Source organism: Erythrolamprus reginae, chromosome 1 (assembly GCF_031021105.1).
Source record: "Erythrolamprus reginae isolate rEryReg1 chromosome 1, rEryReg1.hap1, whole genome shotgun sequence".
Classification (NCBI taxonomy): Eukaryota; Metazoa; Chordata; class Lepidosauria; order Squamata; family Dipsadidae; genus Erythrolamprus; species Erythrolamprus reginae.
The window spans coordinates 8428314-8455582 of record NC_091950.1 but is presented as its reverse complement, the minus strand read 5'-3'; the positions used below and the strand labels follow the sequence as shown (position 1 = coordinate 8455582).

The 27269-nt window shown below is 40.9% G+C and overlaps 1 protein-coding gene across 1 annotated transcript; it reads right to left on the bottom strand.

Moving 5' to 3' along the window:
• Positions 1 to 872: 872 nt before the first annotated feature.
• On the bottom strand, positions 873 to 25585 carry LOC139157345 (vomeronasal type-2 receptor 26-like). The gene is made up of 9 exons (XM_070734056.1): positions 25461 to 25585; positions 23476 to 23712; positions 22247 to 22538; positions 17708 to 17886; positions 13253 to 13541; positions 10683 to 11468; positions 6102 to 6314; positions 3341 to 3467; positions 873 to 1783 (listed from the first exon to the last, which is right to left on the bottom strand). The coding sequence occupies exons 1-9, from the start codon at positions 25583 to 25585 to the stop codon at positions 873 to 875; spliced, it is 3159 nt and encodes a 1052-aa protein (XP_070590157.1).
• Between the last annotated feature and the right edge of the window lie 1684 nt (positions 25586 to 27269).

Here is a 27269-nt window from a genome sequence, read left to right as displayed (position 1 = left end):
TTGTTACGATTTGTGTATGCCTTGTTGTGAGCCGCCTCAAGTTCGCGGAGAGGAGCGGCATACAAATCTAAATAATAAATAAATAAATGTAAGATATTATATATTGACCTACCCAAAGGGAGAATGTTAGGAATATGTCCATAACTGTTAGGTTGGCAATATATTGGCTGCAGGTGTTACAGACTGCCACAAGAGGGAGCTCAGGTTCATAGCTTATGAGTCACCCACTCAGTTTCTCTTTGTCTAAGCTACTCACTATTGATGGCTACTCAATGTTAGGTTTGCTCTTCAATTCTCTGCATCCTCTATATTGTAGTTATATATTATAGCTAAAATGTGTTTAGGTTTGATATCTTTCTTTGATGATTATGACAAAGACAACTGGTAAGAAAGACTATGTATTTGGTAATATTTGGATTGTTATTCTGATTTATTATGTAACAACAACAACAACAACAACAACAGAGTTGGAAGGGACCTTGGAGGTCATCTAGTCCAACCTCTGCTTAGGCAGGAAACACTACACTACTTCTGACAGATGGTTATCCATCTGTGTATGACTTTATATTGTTTAACTGAAGATGTTGTTTCTCAAAGTAAACTTTAATTCCAGTTAGTATATTTGTGTGTGGCTGACTAATCACAGCTAATCTCAATATACACATTTCTGTGGGTGCATAAATTTGGTAAGCAAGGATTACTCTGTTCATACATTAAAAGTGGCAATCTTGCAATTTGATGGACAAGAATAGAGGACATTATTGTCCGATTGTGGTTTAATTTTTCCATTGGCCCACACAGATATGGAGAACATCATGCAACATATTCATGGGTTGGACTCTTGAAAATATTCGAGTCAATATTTTTCTGTTTCAAATTTCTACATTTTTTCTGGTCATAATCTGCTTTTTTGTATTTAAGTCTGGCCTCAGAATGATAATATAGCACTTGGGGATAAAGATGCAGCCCAGGAGACCGGCACTGGAGGCCAAGATGGAGAAGACCTGAACAGCCACCATGTATTTTCCTTTGGTGCTCAAATAGGTGGGCACAAAGGAGATCCAAACACTGCAGAAGACCAGCATACTGAAGGTAATCAGTTTGGCTTCATTGAAAGCCTCTGGCAGATTCTTGGCTAGGAAAGCCATTGTGAAGCAGATGGCAGCCAGAAATCCCAGATAGCTGAGGGTGATGTAGAACATGACAACAGATCCTTCATTGCATTGCAGGATGATAACTCCAGGCTGGGAGTGGAAGTCAAAGTCAGGGAATGGGGGAGAAACTCCCAGCCAGATGGAACTGATGGCAATTTGGACCACAGAACAAGAAAGGATGATGGAGTTGGCCAAGCTCTTCCCCAACCACCTCTTCACCTGGCTGCCTGGTTTTGTAGCAAGGAAAGAGAACACCACTGTGACTGTTTTGGCCAAAAGAGAAGAGATGGTAACTGAAAAGGTGTTACTGAAAACCAATTGTCGGAGAAGGCAAGTGGCTTTCCTTGGTTGACCAATGAAGAGAAAAGGAGACAAGAAGCAAAGTAGGAGGGAGATCAGGAGGATGTAAGAGAGGTCTCGGTTGTTGGCTTTGACAATAGGAGTTTCTCGGTAATGAATGAATGTAATTAAGACAAGGACTACAGTTAGGAAGAAAAGTAAGGCAAAAGAAACAAGGATGCTGCCCAGATGTTCTTCAAAAGACAGGAAGGTTATAACTTTGATAATACATTGAACTCGTTCCACATTTGGATATTGATCATCTGGACACTTGGTGCATTTTTCTGTATCTGAGAAAATCAAAAATCAACATTTCCTTAACGTTCTATCATTTACATTTCAAGCAACATCTTTTTGGGATAACAGATGATACCAGAAGCATTTTGCAAAATTTATTTCTTAATATCTGCTCAAAAGGAAGGTAGGAAAAATATCATTTTCTAAACCGTACAAAGCTAACATTTTTGAAACTGGGGGGGAATCCTAGGACCAAAAGGATGTTCTGTGTATCCTGTAGAATTTTCATGGTAATCCAGTTTGTTAGAGGTAAATAATGAATCAGTTTATCTTAAAGGCAACTTCTTTTATTTATTTATTTATTTATATTTATTTATTTATGTATTTATTGCATTTGTATGCCGCCCCTCTCCGCAGACTCAGGGCGGCTAACTCTTCCAGATGGATTCAGAGAATGCCTATCATTTGGAATTTAGTTGGATGAAAGAGAAAGTTAGGATCTTGCAAATAGTCTGGAATGACTACTTGCACCAATGGTAATATCGATGTGATGAGGTACAGCAATAACTGTCTATTTCACCTCATTGTGGACTATGATACCTTCCAGTGATCCACAAGTGGAAGCTGATGTAAAGTGTATTGCAATAATGCTTTATAGGAAATGGATCTGAGACAATTCTCTAACTCTGATAGCCAGGGTGACGCAGCAAGTAGAGTGCTATACTGCAGGCCACTGAAGCTGATTGTAGATCTGAAGGTCAGCGGTTCAAATCTCATTACCGGCTGAAGGTTGACTCAACCTTCCATCCTTCCGAGGTGGGTAAAATGAGGACCCAGATTGTCGGGGCAATATGCTGGCTCTGTTAAAAAATGCTATTGCTAATATGTTGTTAGCTGCCCTGAGTGTAAGGAGAAGGGTGCAATAAAAATTGAATAAATAAATAAATAAATAAATAAATAAATAAATAATTAAAAACTTTCAAAGAACTCAGATGTTCCTAGGTTTTTTACTTATGTTGTATTTATACCACTCAGAGTCCGTTTGGAATAAGCGGCATATAAATGAAATAAATAAATGAGATAGATACATAGATAGATAGATAGATAGATAGATAGATAGATAGATAGATAGATAGATAGATAGATAGATAGACAGACAGACAGACAGACAGACAGACAGACAGACAGACAGGTAAATTAATAATTGTGGAAGGAAACATGCAAACTAAAACTATACATATACATACACATACACATAGACATACACATATGTCAATATATATCAATATATCGATATATCTATATCCATTCTTTACATTCTTTACATTCTACATTGTCTTATATGGTAATACATTTCAACTTTTACCTTATACGGTCCTACAATGAAATATCACTCAGGAGTACAATTCTTAACAGCAAAACCTGTCCAATATGCCATATTCCCCAATCCCTATCAAGATCATTACAATTTTTCATTTTGATGAGAAATCATGCAGTTTTAAAATAAACAAAAAAATTATTGAGATTCATTCTATCCTTTAACTTTTATGAAAATTGCCTTGGATGATTCCACTTCCTGAAAGCCTTCCCTTTTCTTTGGTGTCACCCACCTTCATGTATGGAGATGGTCCCCTCCGGACAAGGAACACAGTCGTAGCAGCAAAATGGCTCTCCTTCTCGCTTCTGTTTGAAAAATCCAGGATGACATTTTTCCACACATTTGGACTGAGGCAGAGACTAAGCAGAAAAATAAGGGATTCCAAAGAATATATGTAAGCACTCACCATCCTGACATCCTGATGTACTCTTGAAATAAAAGTGACCGTTCAGTTTCTAGAACTATAATGAGATGAGGTAAAGTCATGTGAACATGTCCCTCAGAAAGTGTTAAGTCAGGAATCTTTTTGCTGCAGAATGTATGAGCGATGTATGAATCCTCAGAGAGGTGCTGCATATAAATCTAATTACCATATTTTTCAGAGTATAAGACGCACCGGTTTATAAGACGCAACTAGATTTTAGAGAAGGAAAACAAGGAAAAAAGCATTCTGAACCAAATCGTGTAGTATTATATGGTTTAATAAAATTCCAGTGTAGCAGAATACTTTTTAAAACCATGTACACTTTTTAAAACCATGTATACTTTTTAAAACCATGTACACCTTTTACAAACTTCAAACTTGACACTTCAAGACTTGTGGACTTCCTCTACCAGTCATGCTAGCTCAGAAATGGGAGTTGAAGTTCACAAACCTTAAACTTGCCAGGTTTGAAGACCCTTGCACTCCCAACCTCTAACTCGAGGGTCTTCCAACTTGCAGTTTTAAGACTTGTGGACTTCAACTCCCAGAATTCCTCCATCAGTCATGCCAGACTCAGCTCTCCTCCTGGTTCTCCCCCCCCCATACTCACCCACCCCATGGTTCAAATTCACCCCCCCCTTCTGTTCTAGCTGGACTTAGAGCTGGCATCGGTCTGCAACTGCATGACAGCTCCAGGCTCTGAAGACACAGCAGCCACAAGTTGGACGCCAAGCCCAGCTGAGGAAAATCTGATGAAGGCTACGCACCTGGGATTGGTTGGAGTGTGAATTCAGCTGGGGGTGGCTAGCTTTCCACCAGGTTCTTTTCTTTTAATAGAGAGAGAGAGAGAAAAGGGGGCGGGCGAATAACCAGCTTCTCTAGAGAAACAAATGTGTATCTCCCATCCATTGCTTTACAATTGATGGGAGATACACATTTCTTTCTCTAGAGAAGCTGGTTATTTGCCCAACACCTCTGGCCCAGCAGGCTTCAAGCAGGTGGTGGGTGGGAGGGGGAGGCGGGGAAGGCTCTGGATTGAGCCTCTGAGTGCTCCCCGCCCCTCCCGGCCATCGCCTGCTTGAAGCTGCCCTCTTGCTCAGTGGGAGGCGAAGCACTGGTGGGGGGGTATCAGGCTCCATCAAATGGCCGATGGCCGAGAGCCAGCCATGGCCCACTTAATGGAGCCTGACACCTCCCCCCCAGCACTTCAGGATCCCGGCTGGCAGCTTAAAGCGGGCAATGGCTGGGAAGGGGGGAGGGGAAGGGAGCTCTCGGAGGCTGAAGCCAGAGCCATCCTCGCCTCCCCCTCCCGCCCACCGCCCACTTGAAGCCTCCTGGGCCAGAGGTATTGGTGCTGGTGTTGGGATTGGGGTTCGGCGAACCTACTCAAACTCTGACATCAAGTTCGTCCGAACCTGCCGAACGCAAACTTCAACGGGTTCGCCCAACACTATCCTTTAACTCTAACATCAATCTGTCCATCTCTGCGCATTTTAAAATTTCTTCTTCCATGAGAGCATTTTTATTTTTCCATTTCTGGGCATATCCTATCCTTGCCAAAGGTAAAATATGTAACATTAAATATACTTTATTTTTCTTGTGTTTGTCGATGGTTATTCCCAACAAAAATAATTTGGGTTTCAGATTGAGTTTCATCTCTAAGATCTCTTCCAGCTGCACTCTAATTTTCTGTGTGGGAACATCTTAGGCCCAGCCAAATATCCAAGACAATTTCCCTATAATTAGATTTATTTTTATTTATTTATTCTAAGAGTTGGAAGGGACCCCCCACTCAAGCAGGAGTCCCTACTCCATTTTAAATAAATGTCTGTCCAATCTCCTCTTGAAAATCTCAAGTGTTGGCGCTCTCATAATCACTGCAGGCAAGCTGTTCCACTGGTTGATTGCTCTTATTGTTAGGAAATTTCTCCTTCTTTCCAGGTTGAATCTTCCATTTTTCCTTATCCATCCATTTTTCCTTAACTGGTCTAGTGGTGCTTTGCTCAGTTCCTGCAACCGTTTTTCATATATTATAATATCCAGTCCTCTAATCATCCTGGCTGCTTTCTTCTGCACTTTCTCTAGAATTTCAAAGTTTTTTTGTAGTGTGGTGACCAAAACTGGATGCAGTGTGATCTAACTAACGCTTTATAGAGGGGTATCAGTACCTCCTCTACACATACTTGAATATATAACAGGTAAATACTCAAGTACATATGGTATCTTGTACACATTCTGACAGACAGACAGACGGAAAGATAGAATAAATCCTAGTTCCAAAGTTTCTTTCAAAGTGGAACAAAAGGACCTCCTTCTAGCCTTGATTCAACTTCATCAAATTCAATCCAAACCTTATTGAGCCACTCTTGAACAAATTTGCCTTCTTATTTGCTATTTGAAGACAAAGAAGAAATGGATCACAATCCTTAGTACTTGAGGGATTGGCCCTCTCTTACCATTTTCATGCAGCTTCCCATCTCCACACTGAGCCCTGGTGCATATGCTTAGTCTTATGAAATGGGTCAGAATCGTTAGGAAAATATAGGAAAAACACCAATATTTCTCTTACCCTGTTATTAAACTTTAGCCATGACATACTTTCTTGGTTGATACTAAGATTCTGCTTTTCAACAGTCAGCAGTTTGTTTGTCGTGTATTTGTCCCCGGGGAAAAACACCCAGGTAGAGATACTCAGGTCAGCTGTTAAGTCTCCATTTTCGTCCAAGTACAGTTTATATTCAGAAAAATTGCAAAATTCATTCTTCTCCAAAAAAGGATGGAACTAGAATGGGTACATCCAGGCATTTCAAAAGCAGTACACTTGGTAAATTAGCCTTTAGGTCTCATTTATCTTTCTTTTACAGAGGTCTAACTTGGAAATATTCTTAGTTAGTAGAACAGGTTTAACTACTATTTTCAAAAATGAAAAAGAAAGATTCAGAAAAATTTGTCAGTCATATTTTGGCAATATATGTTTTGAAAAACAATATGATTGACAAAATAAGTTATCTTCTCAAGTAGATCATAAATAAACGGTAAAAAAAGGAGAATATTCATAAATTCCTTGACAAGCACAGGTACTTATCATAAAACATGGATTAGAATAGAATAGAATAGAATAGAATAGAATGTATTTATTGGCCAAATGTGATTGGACACATGAGGAATTCATCTTGGTGCACATGATGTCAGTATGCATAAAAGAAAAGAAAAATTCATCAAGATATATTATAAATATATCTGGATTAACTAATTGTACTTTATGGCTACATTAAGAGGATGTTCCACCTACTGTTTTTACAAGGTGAGAAGTTGGGGTGGATCCTATGAGTTGCTCTCTTTATGTAGTTGTGGGTTCTCCCTGCTTTTCTGATTACACATTTTTAACAGATTTTGGAACTACTGATTATATAACTAAGTCTGGATGGTATGATAATAAGGTTGATAAAACTGACTTTAAAATTGTATTCTTTTTTAAAAAGACAATGATTCTAGAAAAACATCCGATAAAATGTATTTGTCTGTCTGTCTATCTATCTAATTAATTAATACGACTTCTATGCCACCCATTCCTGAAGCACTCAGGGTGGCTTACAACAATATAAAAATACAAATACAGTGATACCTCATCTTACGAACCCCTCGTCATACGAACTTTTCGAGATACGAACACAGGCATTAAGATTTCTTTGCCTTGTCTTAAAAACCCTTTCCGTCTTATGAACCTGAGCTCAGGTCTGTGGGCTCTCTTACTGCGCCTGTGCTCTCTGATTGCCGAGGGGATTCCCCAGCCTTGTGACTGTCACCACCGGGATTTCCCATTTGCTTGCATGGGAATTCCCCGCCGGAATTCCCCGCCCCCTTTTGCTTGCACCAGAGGCGGGGAAAGCCGAAGCTGCCTCATTTCCCTGCCACTTTCCCTTCTAGCCCTCCGCTTCCTCTGCTCCCTGCAGCTGCCCCATTCTGCTGCCAAAATCCCCCCTAGACTGCCGCTTCCTTCGCCCATTTCTCTGCTAAAATCACCCTACCAAAAGCTTCCTATCTTGCCTCAGATTCCTCCAAAAATCGCCATTCTAAAAGCTTCCTATCTTGTACTAAATTCTCCCAAAAATCTCCACTTCAAAAGCTTCCTATCTTGCACTAATTTCCCCCCAAAATCGCCATTTCAAATCCAAACTTTAAGGCTTAAAGAAAAAGTAGCAGGCGGACAAAGTGAAGGCTAACGGAGTGGAGACAGACAGCGAGGACAAGCGAGGAATGGAGGTCCTAACCAAGGCTATCACTGCTCCAAACTTCCCCAAAAATCGCCATTCCAAAAGCTTCCTATCTTGCTCTGAATTCCCCCCAAAATTGCCACTTCAAAAGCTTCCTTTAGGGGGAATTTGTTGCAGGATAGGAAGCTTTTGAAGTAGCAATTTTTGGGGGAATTTAGTGCAAGATATACCAATATTCCATAGTCAATCCATATTTAATAATCAATCATCGCTCCTCAAATTTCTACCACTGTTCTCATTTTTGGGTCTCTCTCCTGTCTCTCCCCCTTTTTTGTCTCATTTGTTTCTCATTTCTCTCTCTTCCTCCCTTGTGTGTATCTGTGTGAACTCTTGAACCATTTCCAAAAACAGGTGCGGGCTGGGGTTTATTTCTCTGTTATTATTTGGTGCTTTTACCATATGCTTTAAATCAAGAGTAACTTCTCTCTCTGTTTCTCTCTCTTTCCTGTCATTCTCTGCCTCAATCATTTTCTCATTTCTCTTTTTTCTCCACTTTTTTCTATCATTTCTCTCTCTTCCTTCCACTCTTCTCTCTCTCTCCTGCTTTCTATCTCTCTCTCTCTTGCTTTCTTCCTCTCTCTCTCTCTCTTCCTTCATCTCTTCTCTCTCTCACAGTCACTCATATCCTCATCACCTCGAGGCTCGACTACTGTAACACTCTCTACATGGGGCTACCTTTGAAAAGTGTTTGGAAACTTCAGATCATGCAAAATGCAGCTGCGAGAGCAATCATGGGCTTCCCCAGGTATGCCCATGTCACACCAACACTCCACAGTCTGCATTGGTCTCCGTGTCTACGGAGAGGGGCAGCATACAAATGTAATGAATGAATGAATGAATGAATGAATGAATGAATGAATGAATAAATAAATAAATAAATAAATAAATTGGTTGCTGATCAATTTCTGGTCACAATTCAAAGTGTTGGTTATGACCTATAAAGCCCTTTATGGCATCGGACCAGAATACCTCTGCTGTCAGGTATGGGGGAACTGAGATATTCCTTCCCTCTAGGCCTGCACAATTTATGCATGGTATGTTTGTGTGCATGTTCGGTTTTTAATAAGGGTTTTTTAGTGGTTTTAAATATTAGATTTGTTACATGCTGTTTTTATTATTGTTGTAAGCTGCCCCGAGTCTAAGATAGATAGATAGATAGATAGATAGATAGATAGATAGATAGATAGATAGATAGATAGATAGATAGATAGATAGACAGACAGACAGACAGACAGACAGACAGACAGACAAACCATTCTGGCTGAATAAGAGTTTAAACACTGTGAAAGAAAGATAATGTTTTAATTTAATTCTGAGGCAGAGAACCAAAGAAATTCAGTCTCCTCTTCTCTAATTGTCTTAAAGACTGAGCAGCCATCCCTAAAAAAAAATTAAATTGGATTCCTGCAGTGAAGACAGGTCGGATTGCATGGTCTAAGGGTATCTTTCAAATTTACCAAGGTAACATTCTGTGATATTTATCACAAACCCTTGCCTAAAGGAATTTATTTAAAAATGCATGGTCTCTTGTTCTTGCTTAAGGGATTAGATTGACCAAGCTTATTGTAGTTCTGTTAACACAAGTAGTAAGATACGGTTCCCCTCCACCTCCCTTTTGTTTCTTCTCAACAGGAAGTAAGATTAATGGATCAACTACTGTAACGCTCTCTACATGGGGCTACCTTTGAAAAGTGTTCAGAAACTTCAGATCATGCAGAATACAGCTGCGAGAGCAATCATGGGCTTCCCTAAATAAGTCCATGTTACACCAAAACTCTGCAGACTGCATTAGTTGCTGATCAATTTCCAGTCACAATTCAAAGTGTTGGTTATGACCTATAAAGCCCTTCATGGCATTGGACCAGAATATCTCCAGGATCACCTTCTGCCGCACGAATCCCATTGACCAGTTAGGTCCCACAGAGTGGGGCTTCTCCGAGTCCCGTCAACTAAACAATGTCATTTGGCGGGACCCAGGGGAAGAGCCTTGTCTGTGGCAGCCCCAGCCCTCTGGAACCAGCTCCCCCCAGAAATCAGAATTGCGCCCACCCTCCTTGCCTTTTGTAAGCTCCTTAAAACCCACCTCTGCCATCAGGCATGGGGGAACTGAGATATTCCTTCCTGCTAGGCCTATATAATTTATGCATGGTATGTTTGTGTGTAGGATTGGTTTTTAATAAGGTTTTTTTTAGTGGTTTTAAATATTAGATTTGTTACATGCTGTTTTTATTATTGTTATTAGCCGCCCCGAGTCTACGGAGAGGGGCAGCATACAAATCTAATAAATAAATAAACAAATGAATGAATGAATGAATGAATGAATGAATAAATAAATAAATAAATAAATAAATAAAATAAAAAACCCATTCTGGCTGAATAAGAGTTAAACACTGTGAAAGAAAACGAATGTTTTAATTCTGAGGCAGAGAACCAAAGAAATTCAGTCTCCTCTTCCCTAATTGTCTTAAAGCAAAGACTGAGCAGCCATCCCTAAAAAAAAAAACATTAAATGGGATTCCTGCAGTGAAGACAGGTTGAACTGCATGGTCTAAGGCAGTGTTTCCCAACCTTGGCAACTTGAAGTTATTTGGACTTCAACTCCCAGAATTCTGGGAGTTGAAGTCCAAATATCTTCAAGTTGCCAAGGTTGGGAAACACTGGTCAAAGGGTATGTTTCAAGGTAACATTCTGTGATATTTATCACAAACCCTTGCCTAAAGGAATTTATTTAAAAATGCCTGGTCTCTTGTTCTTGCTTTGACCAAGCTTATTGGAGTTCTGTTAACACAAGTAGTAAGATACGGTTCCCCTCCACCTCCCTTTTGTTTCTTCTCAACAGGAAGTAAGATTAATGGATCATTGTCGAGACCTCATACCTGCCACATCTGCAGCCTTGGAGTCCCCAAGCTCCCTTTGCTCTCCTTCCTTCTCCTCTTGGATATGGAGGAATATGCAGCATTCAAGGCCTGGGCTAGAGTGTTAATGGTGCTGTAAGGATGGTGGAAATTCGCGGCCAATATCATGTTTTCTTTCCATTGTGTCTCCATTGGTGATTTCTCAGTGCATCTTTTCCGACCTTTGACAGAAAAGACATGCTTTGAAAAAGAGCAGAAAAATAATTGTTGTTCTTCCGTATAGAAACGGTCTATATAGGCATCCTTTATTGGCTCCTTTTTTCTCTCAAAATCAACACTCCAGATACTATTCACATATTTGAGAGCTCTGCCATACCTCCATGGAAATGTTGAAGTGAGTGTTGTGATCCAAACTTTCTTTTCAATGTGTCCTGGCAAATTTCTAAGTATAAAATGAAAAGGAAGAATTCTGTCCCAAGCAGCACCAAATTCTATGTAATGAATGTAGACATTGACTTGTCTCCACTTAGAGAGGGCATTGATGTGGGGTGCTGCAAGTTGAGTTGCTGAGAATTGTTGTGATATAACAACACAAATTCCATTTATGACAAGCAAGGGAGTAACAGTTCTCATGAAATTATCTCCATTTTCTGTGTCTGGAGCAAAAAGACCAACCAGGGTCCATCTGAAATGGAGGAGCACTTGAACAATTCCTGGGTAGAGGACCCCTTTTTTTGGGAAAAAACTATGATAAAAGGGCAATTGACTTTTATCATGCAGCAAATCTGAAAATGGTTCAAAAGCGATCTGAAAAAAACAATGAAGAATACTGCATAATGTTTGGGGTCAGATCAATTCCAAAATATTAGCTTTAAAGAAATACAATTTCATGAACTTATTAGAATAAATTGTTGATTACCCATTAGCTCTTAAGAAAATAAAGAATAAATATGCATAACATTAACAAGATATAGAAGGATCTTGAATGACTTGAACAATGGGTGTTACCTAACAAAATGAAACTCAATGGTGAAAAAAGTAAGGTTCTACATTTAGGCAAGAAAAACAAAATGCACAGGTACAGTATATGTGGTATCTTTCTCAACAGTAGTAACTGTGAGTGGGATCTTGGAGTCCTAGTGGATAACCATTTAAATATGAGCCAGCAGTGTGCAGCAGCTGCCAAAAAAAACCCAACACGATTCTAGGCTGTATTAACAGAGGGATAGAATCAAGATTATGTGAAGTGTTAATACCACTTTATCATGCCTTGCTAAGGCCACATTTGGAATACTGAAGGTCTTGGCATGTTTGGGTTTCTTCTCATGTAAGTTTCAGAATGACCTCATCGAAACGTCGCCAGGAATCTCTAGAACTTACATGGGAAGAAACCCAAATATGCCAAGACCTTCATACCTGTACTCATGAAAATCTATGAAAACACACACACACACACACACACACACACACACACACACATACATATATGTTACATGTTTTTGCTGAATTGGAAAATTAAGGGAGACTAGGATAGATCTATTTCGGCCTTATTCTGGCCTCATCAGCTAGCCATACCCTTGCTGGGACTTGAACTTGCAACCTTGGCCTTATAAGGCAGAGAATTAACCTCTAGGCTACAGTATCTGATCCCTTCAGCTCTGTACCAGGGAAGGGTTACATGGTTTTTTTGTGTGTGTGACGAATCACCCTGGTATATTAAAGGAACATCACAGCTCCTCTTTTGCCTTTTGGCCCAACCCAGGGCCGTTTCCAAGGCAGTTAATTTATATATATGTTTTCATAGATTTTCATGGGTACAGGTATGAAGGTCTTGGCATATTTGGGTTTCTTCAGAGATTCCTGCCGATGTCATTCTATAACTTTCATGTGAAGAAACATAAATATGCCAAGACCATATATACTGTATACCTACCTACCTACCTACCTACCTATATATCTATCTATCTATCTATCTATCTTTTAGGAATTATTAATATGTATAAATGAGCCTGCCAATAGAGGACAGCACCATTAAGGATTTTTTTTTTTGAATAATTCATTTGGGAGAAGCTTTATTGCTCTTCAAGCCATTTTTAATGAATTTCACTGTGAATGCTTTAGAGTAAAGCTTTAGAGTAAAAAAATATTAACCTTCTGGATAATATGCTTGTAATTTTTTTAAGAAAACAAGTGGTTGATTAATGATAGTGATCCCTATGAATTTGTAAGACATATTTGTTTTGATCAGCTTCAGGTAAAATAATACACTTGGATTATATTATTTTTGCTAAGATTATGTACAAAAAGTTCTTTCCTGTCTCTGCTACACCTTCCTTTTGGACAGAAGACTCTTCAATGGAAAATTGAGCTTCTCCTCACATTTCCAAATGTGCAGCAGAAGCATAATCAGTTATGATAATGTCATGAGAAGATATCAGTGTTTCGATCCTTACGTCTTAATCACTGTGGATCCCAATCCCTAACTATGATACATATAATGGCCATGATGAAAAGCAGTTCGTCAGTTACCAATGGACTTATCAAATATTGTCCCACCACTCATTCATTTATCTATAAGTAGACATACAAACCTGAGGGACTTTGTAAGTGTCTCCTAATGTTGACATCTGGAGGGAGATGTCATAAGTAGCTGAATCAATAAGAGCCAAAATGTGGTCCTTCCTTCCACAGCCGTAGTTGGGAACATTGCCTTCTCCAGTAGAGAGTGTATCCATCAAGGCATCTGAAGTCAAAAGTATGTTCACATAGTTGTCATGGATGTTGTAGCCAAGTGTGACATTGTGCATAAGCCTGGAAGTCTTGTTAACCAATTGAATATTAAAAACGTAGCGCAGTAGTCTATACTTATCAAAAGGTGAACTAAGATAAAAAATGTTCATGTTATCATAATCATCATCAAGACCAAAAATAAAATATTTTTTAATTGCTCTTTGTCTCCACAAGCCTTCTGAGTCTAACCCTGCTGTTCTGTTTAAAAAAAGTTAAATATCTTCTGTTCCCGGGTCACCCTGACCCGGACCGAAAACTCTTCATTTGCAGTGCTTATGTTTGGTCAATTTGAATACTTTTTTCACTTGGAAAGTAGTCTGAACATTTCTGCACACAATGATATGAAAATTGAACTGAAGAAATTAATCCTTATTGGTTTATTTTGCACATAAATATGCCTCCCCCCCGTTTTTGTGAATTTTTTTTAGGTTTATTGATAATTATGCCTGCAAAATGCATTCTATTTTACTAAAGTTGGTGTGGGATTGGTAGCTTGAACATTTCTGAACATAATGATATGAAAATTGAACTGGAAAAATTGATGCATATTGGTTTATTTTGTTGATGAAATGCACGCCCCCCATTTTTTTTAAATAGTCTTCACTTTATGGATAGTTTTGCTAGCAAAATACATTCTATTTTACTAAAGTTGGTGTGGGATTGGTAGCTTGAACATTTCTGAACATAATGATATGAAAATTGAACTGGAAAAATTGATACATATTTGTTTATTTTGCACATAAATGTATGCCTCCCCCCGTGTTCAATTATTTCAATTTATATAAAAATTATGCTGTTAATTTCAAACTTACATACTTTTTTTTAGTAAAATGGATTTGTTTCATAAAATTAGTTCTCTGGCTACAATGTGGTTGATTTTCAAAAGGATATTCCAAATATTTCTAGCCAAATATGTATAAAAAGTGACAATAATGGCACACAGCAAGGCCGAGGGGTGGGGTGGCCCTTTTGTGGCAAAAATAAACCAATAAGAACCATTTTTTCCAGTTCATTTATATTTTTCTTATATTCAGAAATGTTCAATTTAGTATATCAAACCTTTTGGGGGGAAATTCCTTAGGGATTTGTAGCCTTAAAAAATAGAAATTGACACGAAATTCAAAAAGGATGGGGGGAGGGGCTTTTTGATCAAAATAAAAATATAAGTCTCAATTTTTCTAGATCAATTTTCATATCATTATGTTCATAAATGTTCAAACTAGTTTTCCAGTTGAAAAAGTTTTCAAAAAGATCAAATTCAAGTTCCTAAAAAAATTATTTTTTGTCCGGTCATATACCAACAGAAACAGACTTGAAGTTATGATTTTTTTTTGCCCAGAAAACAATTAGCCACCACCACAAAAATATTTTTTGATGATCAGCATTGTTAAATTGAGTAAATGAATGCCTAAGATTTTAAAGAATATTTCGGATTTGGAGCATAAAAAAATAAAAAGTGAAAATGGTTGCAAGCAGCTGAGGGGGGGAGGCCTTATTTCTGATATTAAAAAACCAATAAGAATCATTTTTTTCAGTTCCTTTATATTTTTCTTATATTCAGAAATGTTCAAGCTACCAATCCCACACCAACTTTAGTAAAATAGAATGCATTTTGCAAGCAAAACTATCCATAAATTGAAAAAAATTTCACAAAAATGGGGGGGGCGTGCATTATATCCGCAAAATAAACCAATAAGATTTACTTTGTTCATTTCAATTTTCATATCATTGTGTGCAGAAATGTTCAGACTACTTTCCAAGTGAAAAAAGCTTTCAAAAAGACCAAACATAAGCACTGCAAATGAAGAGTTTTCGGTCTGGGTCAGGGTGACCCGGGAACAGAAGATTTGTAACTTTTTTTGCCGAGCAAAAACTAAGCCCCCCACCCCCCAAAAAAAATTCTCATAGAGAGAACCCCTGAAATGATGAGCAGTCATGAAATTTCAAGTTTCAGATATGCAGGGAAAATTTTTTACAGGGACTCAAACTTGGCTTCGGGTCACATACGACCCGAACAGAACAGCAGGGTAAGCCAATGCCAATCCAAAACCAGAGGCAAATGATACTTTATTTCTTAATTTATTTATTTATTGGATTTGTATGCCGCCCCTCTCCGCAGACTCGGGGCGGCTAACAACAGTAATAAAACAGCATATAATAATAATCCAATACTAAAAACAGTTAAAAACCCATTAATATAAAAAACAAACATACATACAGATATACCATGCATAAAATTGTAAAGGTCTAGGGGAAAGAGTATCTCAATTCCCCCATGCCTGGCAGCAGAGGTGGGTTTTAAGCAGCTTACGAAAGGCAAGGTGGGGGCAATTCTAATCTCTGGGGGGAGTTGGTTCCAGAGGGCTGGGGCTGCCACAGATAAGGCTCTTCCCCTGGGTCCCACCAAGCGACATTGTTTGGTTTACGGGACCCGGAGAAGACCCACTCTGTGGGACCTAACTGGTCGCTGGGATTCATGCAGCAGAAGGCGGTCCCTGAGATAATCTGGTCCGGTGCCATGAAGGGCTTTATAGGTCATAACCAACACTTTGAATTGTGACCGGAAACTGATAGGCAACCAATACAGACTGCGGAGTGTTGGTGTGACATGGGCATATTTTGGAAAGCCCATGATTGCTCTCGCAGCTGCAGTCTGCACGATCTGAAGTTTCCGAACACTTTTCAAAGGTAGCCCCATGTAGAGAGCATTACAGTAGTTGAGCCTCGAGGTGATGAGGGCATGAGTGACTGTGAGCAGTGACTCCCGGTCCAAATAGGGCCGCACCTGGTGCACCTGGTGAACCTGGGCAAATGCCCCCCTCGCCACAGCTGAAAGATGTTTCTCTAATGAGAGCTGTGGATCGAGGAGGATGCGCAAGCTGCGGACCCTCTCTGATGGGGTCAATGATTCTCCCCCCAGGGTAATGGACGGACAGTTGGGATTGTCCTTGGGAGGCAAGACCCCCAGCCACTCCATCTTGCATGGGTTGAGTTTGAGTTTGTTGACACCCATTCAGGGCCCAACAGCCTCCAGGCACCGGCACATCACTTCCACTGCTTCATTGACTGGACATTGGGTGGAGATGTATAACTGGGTATCATCGGCATATTGATGACACCTCACCCCATAAGCATTTCTTTAAATAGTATTAGCAATAGCAATAGCATTTAGACTTATATGCCGCTTCATGGTGCTTTTACAGCCCTCTCTAAGCAGTTTACCAAATCAACCTCTTGCCCCCAACAATCTGGGTCCTCATTTTACCCATCTCAGAAGGATGAAAGGCTGAGTCAACCTTGAGCCTGAACTATAGCTAGCAGTTATCTGAAGTAGCCTGCGGTGCTGCAATCTAACCACTGTGCCACCCCGGTGAGTGTTGGAGAGAAGAGATTGTGATAGCTTTCCACTAAAGTTAAATATCATTTTTTTCTTTCTATAAGGATTAGGCATTGAATATGAATGAGTGGTTGTAAAAATATGGACATGAACTAGGCAGAGGCATGTACAATCTGTTCAATAACTACTTGCAACCAAATATTTCTAAACTTGACTGTAAAAATATGATTTCTGTAATAGAGTTGTCAAAGTCTAGAATGCTCTACCTGATTCAATTGTTTCAGCTACAATTTTTCACAGTTTCAATCACAAATTGATTTCTGTGTATCTCATATCATACATCATCATGGATCGCATAGGAGGCATGCAGGTTAATTTAATTTAATTTAATTTAATTTAATTTAATTTAATTTAGTTTAGTTTAGTTTAGTTCAGTTCAGTTCAGTTCAGTTCAGTTCAGTTCAATTCAATTCAATTCAATTCAATTCAATTCAATTTAATTTAATTTAATTTAATTTAATTTTTTAATTCACCTCTAGGCTGTCAATCCCATAGGACTCAATAGGGCAATAGGATCACTGTATTTTTAATCTTTTAGTCTTATTCTCATTTTTGTTTGACAAATTCCAATAAATAAAAAATAAAATAAAATAAAAAGTTGGAATTGAAGTATAACTAAGCATTAGACCAGAAAAGTTATGGAATCTGGATTTTTTTTTTGGAGGGTGCTTATTTTTTTGCCCCATCTTTGGATTCAATTTTTTTTTCCATGAAAGGAGATAAAACAGAGAAGCAATGGAAATCAAAACAGTTCAACAAATAAGATAGGTCCCACAATATAGGCATAAGTGAAATAAGAAGAAAAGAATTGAGAACTGCAAATGGAGGGAATGAAGCTCCATCACAGTGAATGACTTACATCTCAATCTGACAATGAGGAGCTGTGTTGAAAGACAACATTGTTGTATATAATATTTTAGTTCCAGTGTTGATCATACTAATGATATGGTCTCCTGGACTGTAAAAGCTCCATGGTTTTTTTACATCCTGGTTCTCAAAATTCACCAGACACTTCATTCCAAGCTTCCCAGAGATTGGCTGTGACAGCAGCAGCAACAGAAGCACAAGCAGAAGATCCATAATTCATGTGTTAGAATCAACTCCCTTCCTGTTTCTAAGAAAGAACAGTGAGAGTGAATTGAACAGTTAGATGAATTGAAAGCACTTTTATAATGTGGAAATTCTAGTCACTTTCAGGATTCAGACAAAGATAAACCAAGGTTCCCCTGGAAAGGAGAGAAAGTACATGCAAGGACACCATCCATACCTGTATCAAAAAAAGTGCTACATTGTATGTGACTGAGGCATTTGTCCTTTTCTAATGCAAGATCACTTCCATGTTGTTCTGTTGTTTACCGCAAAGACAATCAATGGAGAATTAGCAGAAGAGGCTCCAGAGACTAGAACTTTGAAAATTATAGTGGGAACTAACATCTCCTCTGAGGACCCTAAATTTCTTCAGAACTCCATTCACTAAGGAATAGTTGGAGAAGAGCATCTTTGAGAAAAACAGTAGATCCATCTTTGGGGATGGATCTACATTGTTGTGTAGTGGTTGTACACCTTTCCTGTCAGGTCTTGTCCAGAGAGTTATGCTGGATGAAGATTGATTGACTGACTGACTGACTGACTGACTGACTTATTTATTTGTTTGTTTGTTTGTTTGTTTGTTTATTTATTTATTTATTTATTATTGGACTTATATGCCATCCCTCTCTGAGAACTCGAGGTGGCTCACAATATATAAAAGAACAATGCAATATAATCCTAAATCCAATTAATATAAAACCCACTAATCTAATCTAAAATCCCCATTATTAAAAATCAACCCTACCCACTCAACAAAATGCATATCATTCATCGGCCAGGGGCTAAAATCTAATGCCCCCAAGCTCAGTGGCATAGATGAGTCTTTAGACTGTTAGGTAAGAAGAGGAGGGTGGGGGCAATATGAATCTCTGAGGGGAGGTGATTCCCGAGGGCCGGGTCCCCCACAAAGAAGGCTCTTCCCCTAGGTCCTGCCAAATAATATCGCCTATTTGACAGGACCTGGAAAAGGCCGACTCTCTGGGACCTAACCAGTTGCTGGGATTCATGCAGCATAAAACGGTCCCACAAGTAATCTGGTCTGATGTCTTGTAGGGCTTTAAAGGTCATAACATAACTTTGTATTGTGTCTGGAAACCAATTGGCAGCCAATGCAGTCCACAGAATGTTGGAGAAACATGGGCATACCGAGGAGCTCCGGGAGTTGAAACGCCAGAAGAGATGTCTAGAGAAGCGATGGAGGAAGAGTAAGTCCGAATCTGATCGAACACTTGTAAGAGCTCATATTAAGACTTACAAAGTGGCGCTCAAGGCGGAAAGATGCGCGTATCATGCTGCCTTGATTGCATCAGCGGAATCCTGCTCTGTTTAGGGTGACCCGCTCTTAATCAGGGGGGAGTTGGGGAGCCCTTACAGAGTATTGCCAAGGATTTTAACACGTTTTTCGCTGATAAAATTGCTCGGATCCTGTTGTGGTTCCGTCTGAGGCCCCTCAGGGAACGGCTGATCTTCTGTCGGTTTCCAGCTCAGAGGGAGAGGCTGAGGAACAGGAGGTGCAGACAGACGAGGAGGAGGAATCCCAGGCTGAAGAAGAGGGAGGACAGCCAGAGTCCCACCAGGGGGGGCTCTCCCCAGCAAGCAGCCTGGATTCCTTAGAGGAAAATGCAGAAGCCATAATTGATCTGCGACAAAGAAGAGCTACTCAGAGAAGAAATCAATTGGCTAAGTACTTTCAGCATTAAAGAGGCAACAGCTGGGTTTGGGTGTGGTGCTCTTGGGAAAGGCTAAAAGGCAGACCCACCCTTCCTGGCTTGTGGAGTTTTATCTTTGAGAGTCTTGGGACCTGGCTGTGAACTTTGGCGTCTTGGAATCCTGGTTTGTGCCTTTGACTATTGAAACCTTGGGGGGGGGGTGCCAGCAAGAAGCTTGCTGTATTGTCTGGACATCAGGACTCTGCTGTAACGTATTATAGCCTGTCTGTTGGGAAGAACAGGTTTTCCCCTGTGTTTATTTTTTCCAGCTATAAAATACTTTTGGCTTTTACCAGAGTGTCTGGCTGTTTTTTCCAGTTGGTGTGGAGGTCTGGGGGAACCCAGACAGAACAGATCCGGGCAGAACTTGACTCCAATTGGATAACAGAGTTGACTGACAATGAGTCAGTCGAGGCGACTGGGGCTCGTACTTGTCCATCTGTCTGGGAAGAGTTTGATCTGGTGACACCTAATGAAGTGGACAAGGCCATTGGAGCTGTGAGTTTTGCCACCTGTTTATTGGATCCGTGTCTCTCCTGGCTGTTTTCGGACAGCAGGGAGGTGACACGGAGCTGGGTCCAGGACACTTTCGATACCATTGACCATGGTATCCTTTTGCGCCAACTGGAGGGTTTGGGAGTGGGAGGCACCGTTTTATGGTGGTTGTCCTCCTACCTCTGTTGGGGTCTGGATGGGTGTCAACAGACTCAAACTCAACCCTGATAAGATGGAGTGGCTGTGGGTTTTGCCTCCTAGGGACAATTCCATCTGTCCATCCATTACCCGGGGGGGGGGGGAGGAGGAGGAATCATTGACGCTCTCAGAGAGGGTGTGCAACTTGGGCGTACTCCTCGATCCACAGCTAACATTAGAGAAACATCTTTCAGCTGTGGCAAGGGGGGCTTTTGCCCAGGTTCGCCTGGTGCACCAGTTGCGGCCCTATTTGGACCGGTAGTCACTGCACACAGTCACTCATGCCCTCATCTGCTCCTCTTTGGGTGGTTGAGGATAAGGTGATGAGACGTACCATTTGTAAAAAAATTCGGGACTTTTTAAAAACGCCACAGGATACAGGAAAAATTGTTCAAAAGCGGGACATCTGTTCACCTTAGTCTAAAAGTAAACTGTTAATTAAAAAAATTATTCTAAGTTCTAGGTTGCATCTCTCCTTGGTTAGTTTCCATCCACTATTAATCAGGACCTGTTTTCACATAACAAGCTGAATAGCTTAACAAATGGTAAGCTTAAAAAAAGAAAGGCAGGGTCTCAGATGAATTGGTATGGGAGTATGCAGACATTTGGTAAATGACTGAATAAATTTATATGAAGAGTTTCTGATCTAAGCATCTGTGGACTGAGTCAAAAGCCCCAGAAATTACCTGCCATGACTGGACATTTGAGATCCTCTTTCCAAGCCTCATCATGGTTGATCCAACTCTAGATCCAGACATTGCATGTAAAGCGTGTGCCAGAGCATAAACAACATTGTAGATATTGTAAATTTCTCCTGTCATTTTTTTTTTCAATAGTGTAATCTGGTAGATTCTTCAGATTCTCCTTTCCTGTACATTGTTTTTCCCCCTTTGGAAGGATCTTTCCTGATTTAGGGATCCTGCAGTAAAAGACAAATTCCCACTATGTAGGGAGAAATTCATCTCCTTGAGGGTTCAAGGGATCTAAAGACAGGAAGAAGTGGGTCAATTCAGAGACATCCCTGGAGTGGTCTCTAAAATGAAAGCCCCCATGCAAAATCTTTGTATATTGCAATGATTCCTCAGATTCTTCCATGCCAAGTTTCCAATGGGAAGTAAAGATATAAACTTTTCTAATGAATACTATTTTTAATTTTTTCAAAAATAATGTCCATCCTGATTACACTGTTAACAACTGTTAACAGTCTGCATACACAATAAATATTTCTGCTTTAGGCAAGGTAGGGAACTTCAGAATAAGCTTGTTCATAGTGATTTCAATATTAACTAATTCTAGCATTAGAGTAAGGCCAGGCAGATCTCCTTCTCCTGGAGCTTCGGCGTCACAGTTGAGATGAAACGTTCTCCCCTGTCATCTTTAGGGGCCAAAAGCCCAACCCAGTTCCAATGGAAATACAGGAGAAGCTGCACTAAACCCACATACTGAGCAAATTCCTTGGGATAAATCTGGAAGAAGGAAGGATAGATTCTTCTCTCTCTCTGAGAGAACTGAAAGTCAACACCAAGCTGGAGAAAAAGAGATTGGATAAACATCTGTCTGAAGTAGTGCAGGGTTTTCTGCCTAAGCAGGGAGTTGGACTAGAAGACCTCCAAGGTCCCTTCCAACTCTGTTGCTGCTGCTGCTGTTGTTGTTGTTGTTGTTGTTGTTATTATTATTCCCTTCTTAGCCATGTTTATTGGTTGTGGTATGTGAAAAGTCAAGAAAAGAAACCAAATATCTGATAAAGAGAACAAATGGCACTAAGTGATGGCTACCTTTAATTAATAATAATGTAAGATTTACAAACTCAATATATTACACACACACACAAATACTTGTAGTTTCATCTTTGGCTTTTGTGTCTTGATCTTTGTCAACTTCATACTATCTCCAAATGGAGCCCCTACCTGTGGGACTTTAAAAATGCTAAAGATGGAGGCCATCATCCTTGAGGACTTGGCATTGAGGTCACCAATGATGGACAACAGAATGTCCTTCTGGTCACATTTGTATCCTGGAACCATTTGGTCTTGTGAGGAGAGCATGGAGATGCTGTTCCGGGAACTTAATATCTCCTTCTCCCAATGGCTGTAGATGTTGAAGCCAAGGGTGATGTTGGGGAGCAGAAAAATATTCTTATTGACTTCAGAGACTGCAAACACCAATGCAAGGAACTGCTGATAGTTACTAGTAGTTAATCTGTAGTGAGAAAAACATTGGAGAACATTACAGGAAAGCTTGTGCATGGCTGTAGAATTTGCTTCACTATTTTGGGGGCAGAAACTCACAAATCTCATTGGGTTTGGGTTTTTTTCCAAAGAATCTCCATTGACTAAACTTGGATGAGTTTGTGAGAAAGGAGAGAAGCCTTTCCATAAATATAATGGACTATTTTATACCCTCTATCATCCCTGCAAGAGTGGGTTCCAGTTACCTTTCCTACCAGTTCTAGTTGTGACGCCTGTGCACCCATAACATCTGAGTATTGCCTTGAAAATAATGATTTCCAAAAGAATTTCCATCAGAAGAACCAATTTCCTCCTGGGGAACTGGCTCTTACTTCAGCGAGTGGAGGTAAATCTCCACTAACAGTTCTATTGAACCAATCAAAACTGGCAGCAACCCACCTCTGCATTTCTGCCATATTCATTTCATTGCAGTGGCTGTAATCCCTAATTGCTCCCCTTTCACCTGAATTATTTAAGGTCTGCCTTGGAGCAGCTTCTTCAGGTGCAGTAAACATTGCTGAGCACAGGACTACAATGGGTGGGTCACCTCATAGATCTAGTTGAGGCCATTATTCATTAGCAATGATGATTTCAAAACTGAGAGAAATGTTTGTAACATCTGGAAAAGTGTGAATTTTCTACAAGTTACTGGTGAGATTAATATTAGAATTTGACTTCTTTGTTTGGCCACCACAGCTTCCCTATTGATTTTTCTTGTTTACCATTTTCTCGATGAAGGGATTGAGAATTCCAGCCTATTTTAAGAGCTTGCTATTTTATTGAGAAAAGCATAAAATGGGCACTTCACCAGGACAGTTCAATACACTAGAAGTGTTTCTGAAAGGGGTCCCCAAATTTAAAGCAAAGAGAGCAATGATCTGCCCCTTTCTCCTTCAGCTGAAACTTACATGGTCTGTGGGAAAAAATTCACTGCATGAAAGTCTAGGATGCGAGTGTCTACCATTCCCAAAGATAAAATCCCACCAATAATGAGATCACCAGGCCTATAGTAGCTGCCTTTTATATAAATATAATTCTTGAACACACATGCAGTTTGCAGCGTCTTCTCTGTAGTTGGAGCCAAGAGCCAGAAGAACATCAGCAGAAGCATGACTCCTTCCTGGTTATCTGTACCACCTTCAGTCCTAGAACAGAAATCAAGGTTTATGCAGAAACTGATTTGAAGTTGCTCCTGAAATCTCACTGGAACTTTAGCAGTGAAGAAAAAGCACCTGTGCCACCTGGATGGCCCCAGGATGAATTCATATCAACCATGCTTCCTCTTACCTGTTTTGGGGCTGTGTCCATTGAGGAAACTGACGAATGAAAGTCTCTTCAAACTCAGGAGTGAGCTCTTTGAAAGACAGGCTAAAGTGACATGAACTGCCCCCATTTGGAGAACTCAGAGATATTTTATAAAGCAAGTTTCATACTGTAAAATCTTTATGTCTAGAAATCCACAGGGGATACATGAAGAATGGCTGTTCTTCTGATAATTGCTAGGAACAATCATTGTCCTATCCTCTTATCAACATCTTCTCTTCATACAGCAAAATGAGGAAAAAAACATGTTTGTATCTCTTCTTGTAATTTACAAAGCAGATGGAATCATGATAAAAGTTGTGTATTTGACCTATGACCCCTGCACACAAGGTGGATTTTGGCTTATGCTCTCGTTTAGTCGGATGATATGTGTGCTGTTTGGGAATACAGTGATCCCCCGATCATTGCGAGGGTTCCGTTCCAGGACCCCCCGCAACGAGCGGGTTTTCGCGAAGTAGCGCTGCGGAAGTAAAAACACCATCTGCGCATGCGCAGATGGTGTTTTTACTTCCGCAGCGCTAGCGAGGAGCCGAAGATTGGGGGCGGCGCGGCTGTTTTAAAACATCGCCACCGGCATGGGGGGCTTGCCAGCACCCCCCGGACCCCCAACCCGGGTTTGGGGGGCTGCTAGGAAGCCCCCCATGCCGGCGGCGATGTTTTAAAACAGCCGCGCGGCTTCCCAACTGAGTCCCGAAGACAAACGTCAAAGGCGAACTTCCGCGTTTGTCTTCGGGACTCATTGGGAAGCCGTGCGGCTGTTTTAAAACGTTGCCGCCGGCATGGGGGGCTTCCTAGCAGCCCCCCAAACCCGGGTTGGGGTCCGGGGGGTGCTGGCAAGCCCCCCATGCAGGCGGCGAAGTTTTAAAACAGCCGCGCCGCCCCCAATCTTCGGCTCCTCGCTAGCGGGCAGGCAGGCGGTGGACAAGCCGCTCGCTGGCGCCTCTCGCTCGCGCTTCCCAGCTGAGTCCTGAAGCGAATTCGCTTCAGGACTCAGCTGGAAAGCGGCAAGAATGAACGGCGTGGGCGGGTGATGCGCGAGCGGGTGGCAGACAAGCCGTTCGCTCGCGCTCGCTCTCGCCGCTTTCCAGCTGAGTCCTGAAGCGAATTCGCTTCAGGACTCAGCTGGGAAGCGGCGAGAATGAACGGCGTGGGCGGGCGAAGGGCGGGCGGCAGCGAGGAGTTTGCGTGGGCGGTGGGGAAACTCCTTGCTGATCCCCTCCGCTCGCCCTCCCGCCAGCAAGAGGGGGAAGACCCAGGGAAGCCGCCCAGCAGCTGATCTGCCCGGCGCCATCTACGCATGCGTGCCCATAGAAAAAGGGCACGCATGCGCAGATGGTGTTTTGACTTCCGGGTTGAAAAATCGCAAATTAGCCTGTTCGCAATGGTCGGGGACGCAATAACCGGGGGGATCACTGTAGTGGCACAAGGCAGAAATGTAATTTGAGGAAGAATCTCAGGATATTAACTGCATTTTTTGGCAAGACTCTCAAGACTGTTGCTGTAGCCTAAGGGTAGCAATTGTCATCCAGGTGTCTCTTTTGGTCTTTTGGGGTGCTACTCCCCAAATTGCCAGATCTGAAATTCTTTTCTTGAAGATTCATTCACAGGACTAGTTGGGATTATTGCCCACTGCACAGCAAACTCCATGTCTGAGCCTCTGGAGGGCATTTCACAGTTGACTTTGGGGTTCCCCATGTATGTACCGGAAGGTCACTAGGGGCGGGAACTGCAGGAGTTGTGATTGGTTGAGAGGGTTGACTCGCATTTATTTAAAGCGGGCTGTCAACAAGAGTTACCTCAGTTCTAGTTTATTTGTTTGTTTGTGTGATTGATTGATTGATTGATTGATTGATTGATTGATTGATTTCTATGCCACCCTTCTTGAGGCGACTCACATTGCCATTAAAGTTGTCATCATGTTGTGACATTGAAGCCTTATACTTACCTTCTTCGGAGTCGCCTCAATTACAGTGCCCACCCAGATGAGCTATACAGAACCTCAGACTTATGGCCTTGAGAGATGTCCACTTGCTATCCCTTAGAGGCATTTCAACATGACCACCATCATTTGTGTCTCAACTCAAAACAGACCACTTCTAACATGGTCTGAATAGGACCTGTCTTTTCCCCCTTTGTCCTGTCCACATCATGGCCTGATGATTTTGAGATTCTTTTATGCTGCCCCTCTCTCCAGGGAGCCTGGATCAGTCCACTATTTGTGATGGATGGGGTTCCAAAGGGAACTGGGGATTATACCCCAAGCTCTGCTGTTTCGTTCTTCTGAGGCCTTGGCCACTACCTAGAGTAGGAAAGGCACTGATGCCTTGGATAGGAGCACTTGCATGCAACCTTTCTTGGTTCATCCTTCCCAAAATGCCCCATGATTCAATTGAAAGAGCTTAAAATGGTCATGGAACATGAGAGATGAATCTGACTGAACATGAGCTAGAGCAGGGGTGTCAAACTCCATTTCATTGAGGGACATTTTACATTTGGAAACATTAAGCAATGGAAACTGCAGTTTAATGTTTCCAAATGTAAAATAATGCACTTGGGGAAAAGGTATCCTCAATCTGAGTATTGTATTGGCAGTTCTGTGTTAGCAAAAACTTCAGAAGAGAAGGATTTAGGGGTAGTGATTTCTGACAGTCTCAAAATGGGTGAGCAGTGTGGTCGGGCAGTAGGAAAAGCAAGTAGGATTTTTGGCTGTATAGCTAGAGGTATAACAAGCAGGAAGAGGGAGATTGTGATCCCGCTATATAGAGCGCTGGTGAGACCACATTTGGAATACTCTGTTCAGTTCTGGAGACCTCACCTACAAAAAGATATTGACAAAATTGAACGGGTCCAAAGACATGCTACAAGAATGGTGGAAGGTCTTAAGCATAAAATGTATCAGGAAAGACTTAATGAACTCAATCTGTATAGTCTGGAGGAGAGAAGGAAAAGGGGGGACATGATCGAAACATTTAAATATGTTAAAGCGTTAAATAAGGTTCAAGAGGGAAGTGTTTTTAATAGGAAAGTGAACACAAGAACAAGGGGACACAATCTGAAGTTAGTTGGGGGAAAGATCAAAAGCAACATGAGAATATGTTACTTTACTGAAAGAGTAGTAGATCCTTGGAACAAACTTCCAGCAAACGTGGTTGGTAAATGCACACTAATTGAATTTAAATATGCCTGAGATAAACATATTTCCATCCTAAGATAAAATACAGAAAATAGTATAAGGGCAGACTAGATGGGTCATGAGGTCTTTTTCTGCCATCAGTCTTCTATATTTCTATGTTTCTATGACAGATCTGGATTTTTGCATCCCTTGGGGGGAGCCTGGGGAAAGGTGTGGCTGGGTTGTTGTGGCTATTTGAGTCGGTCT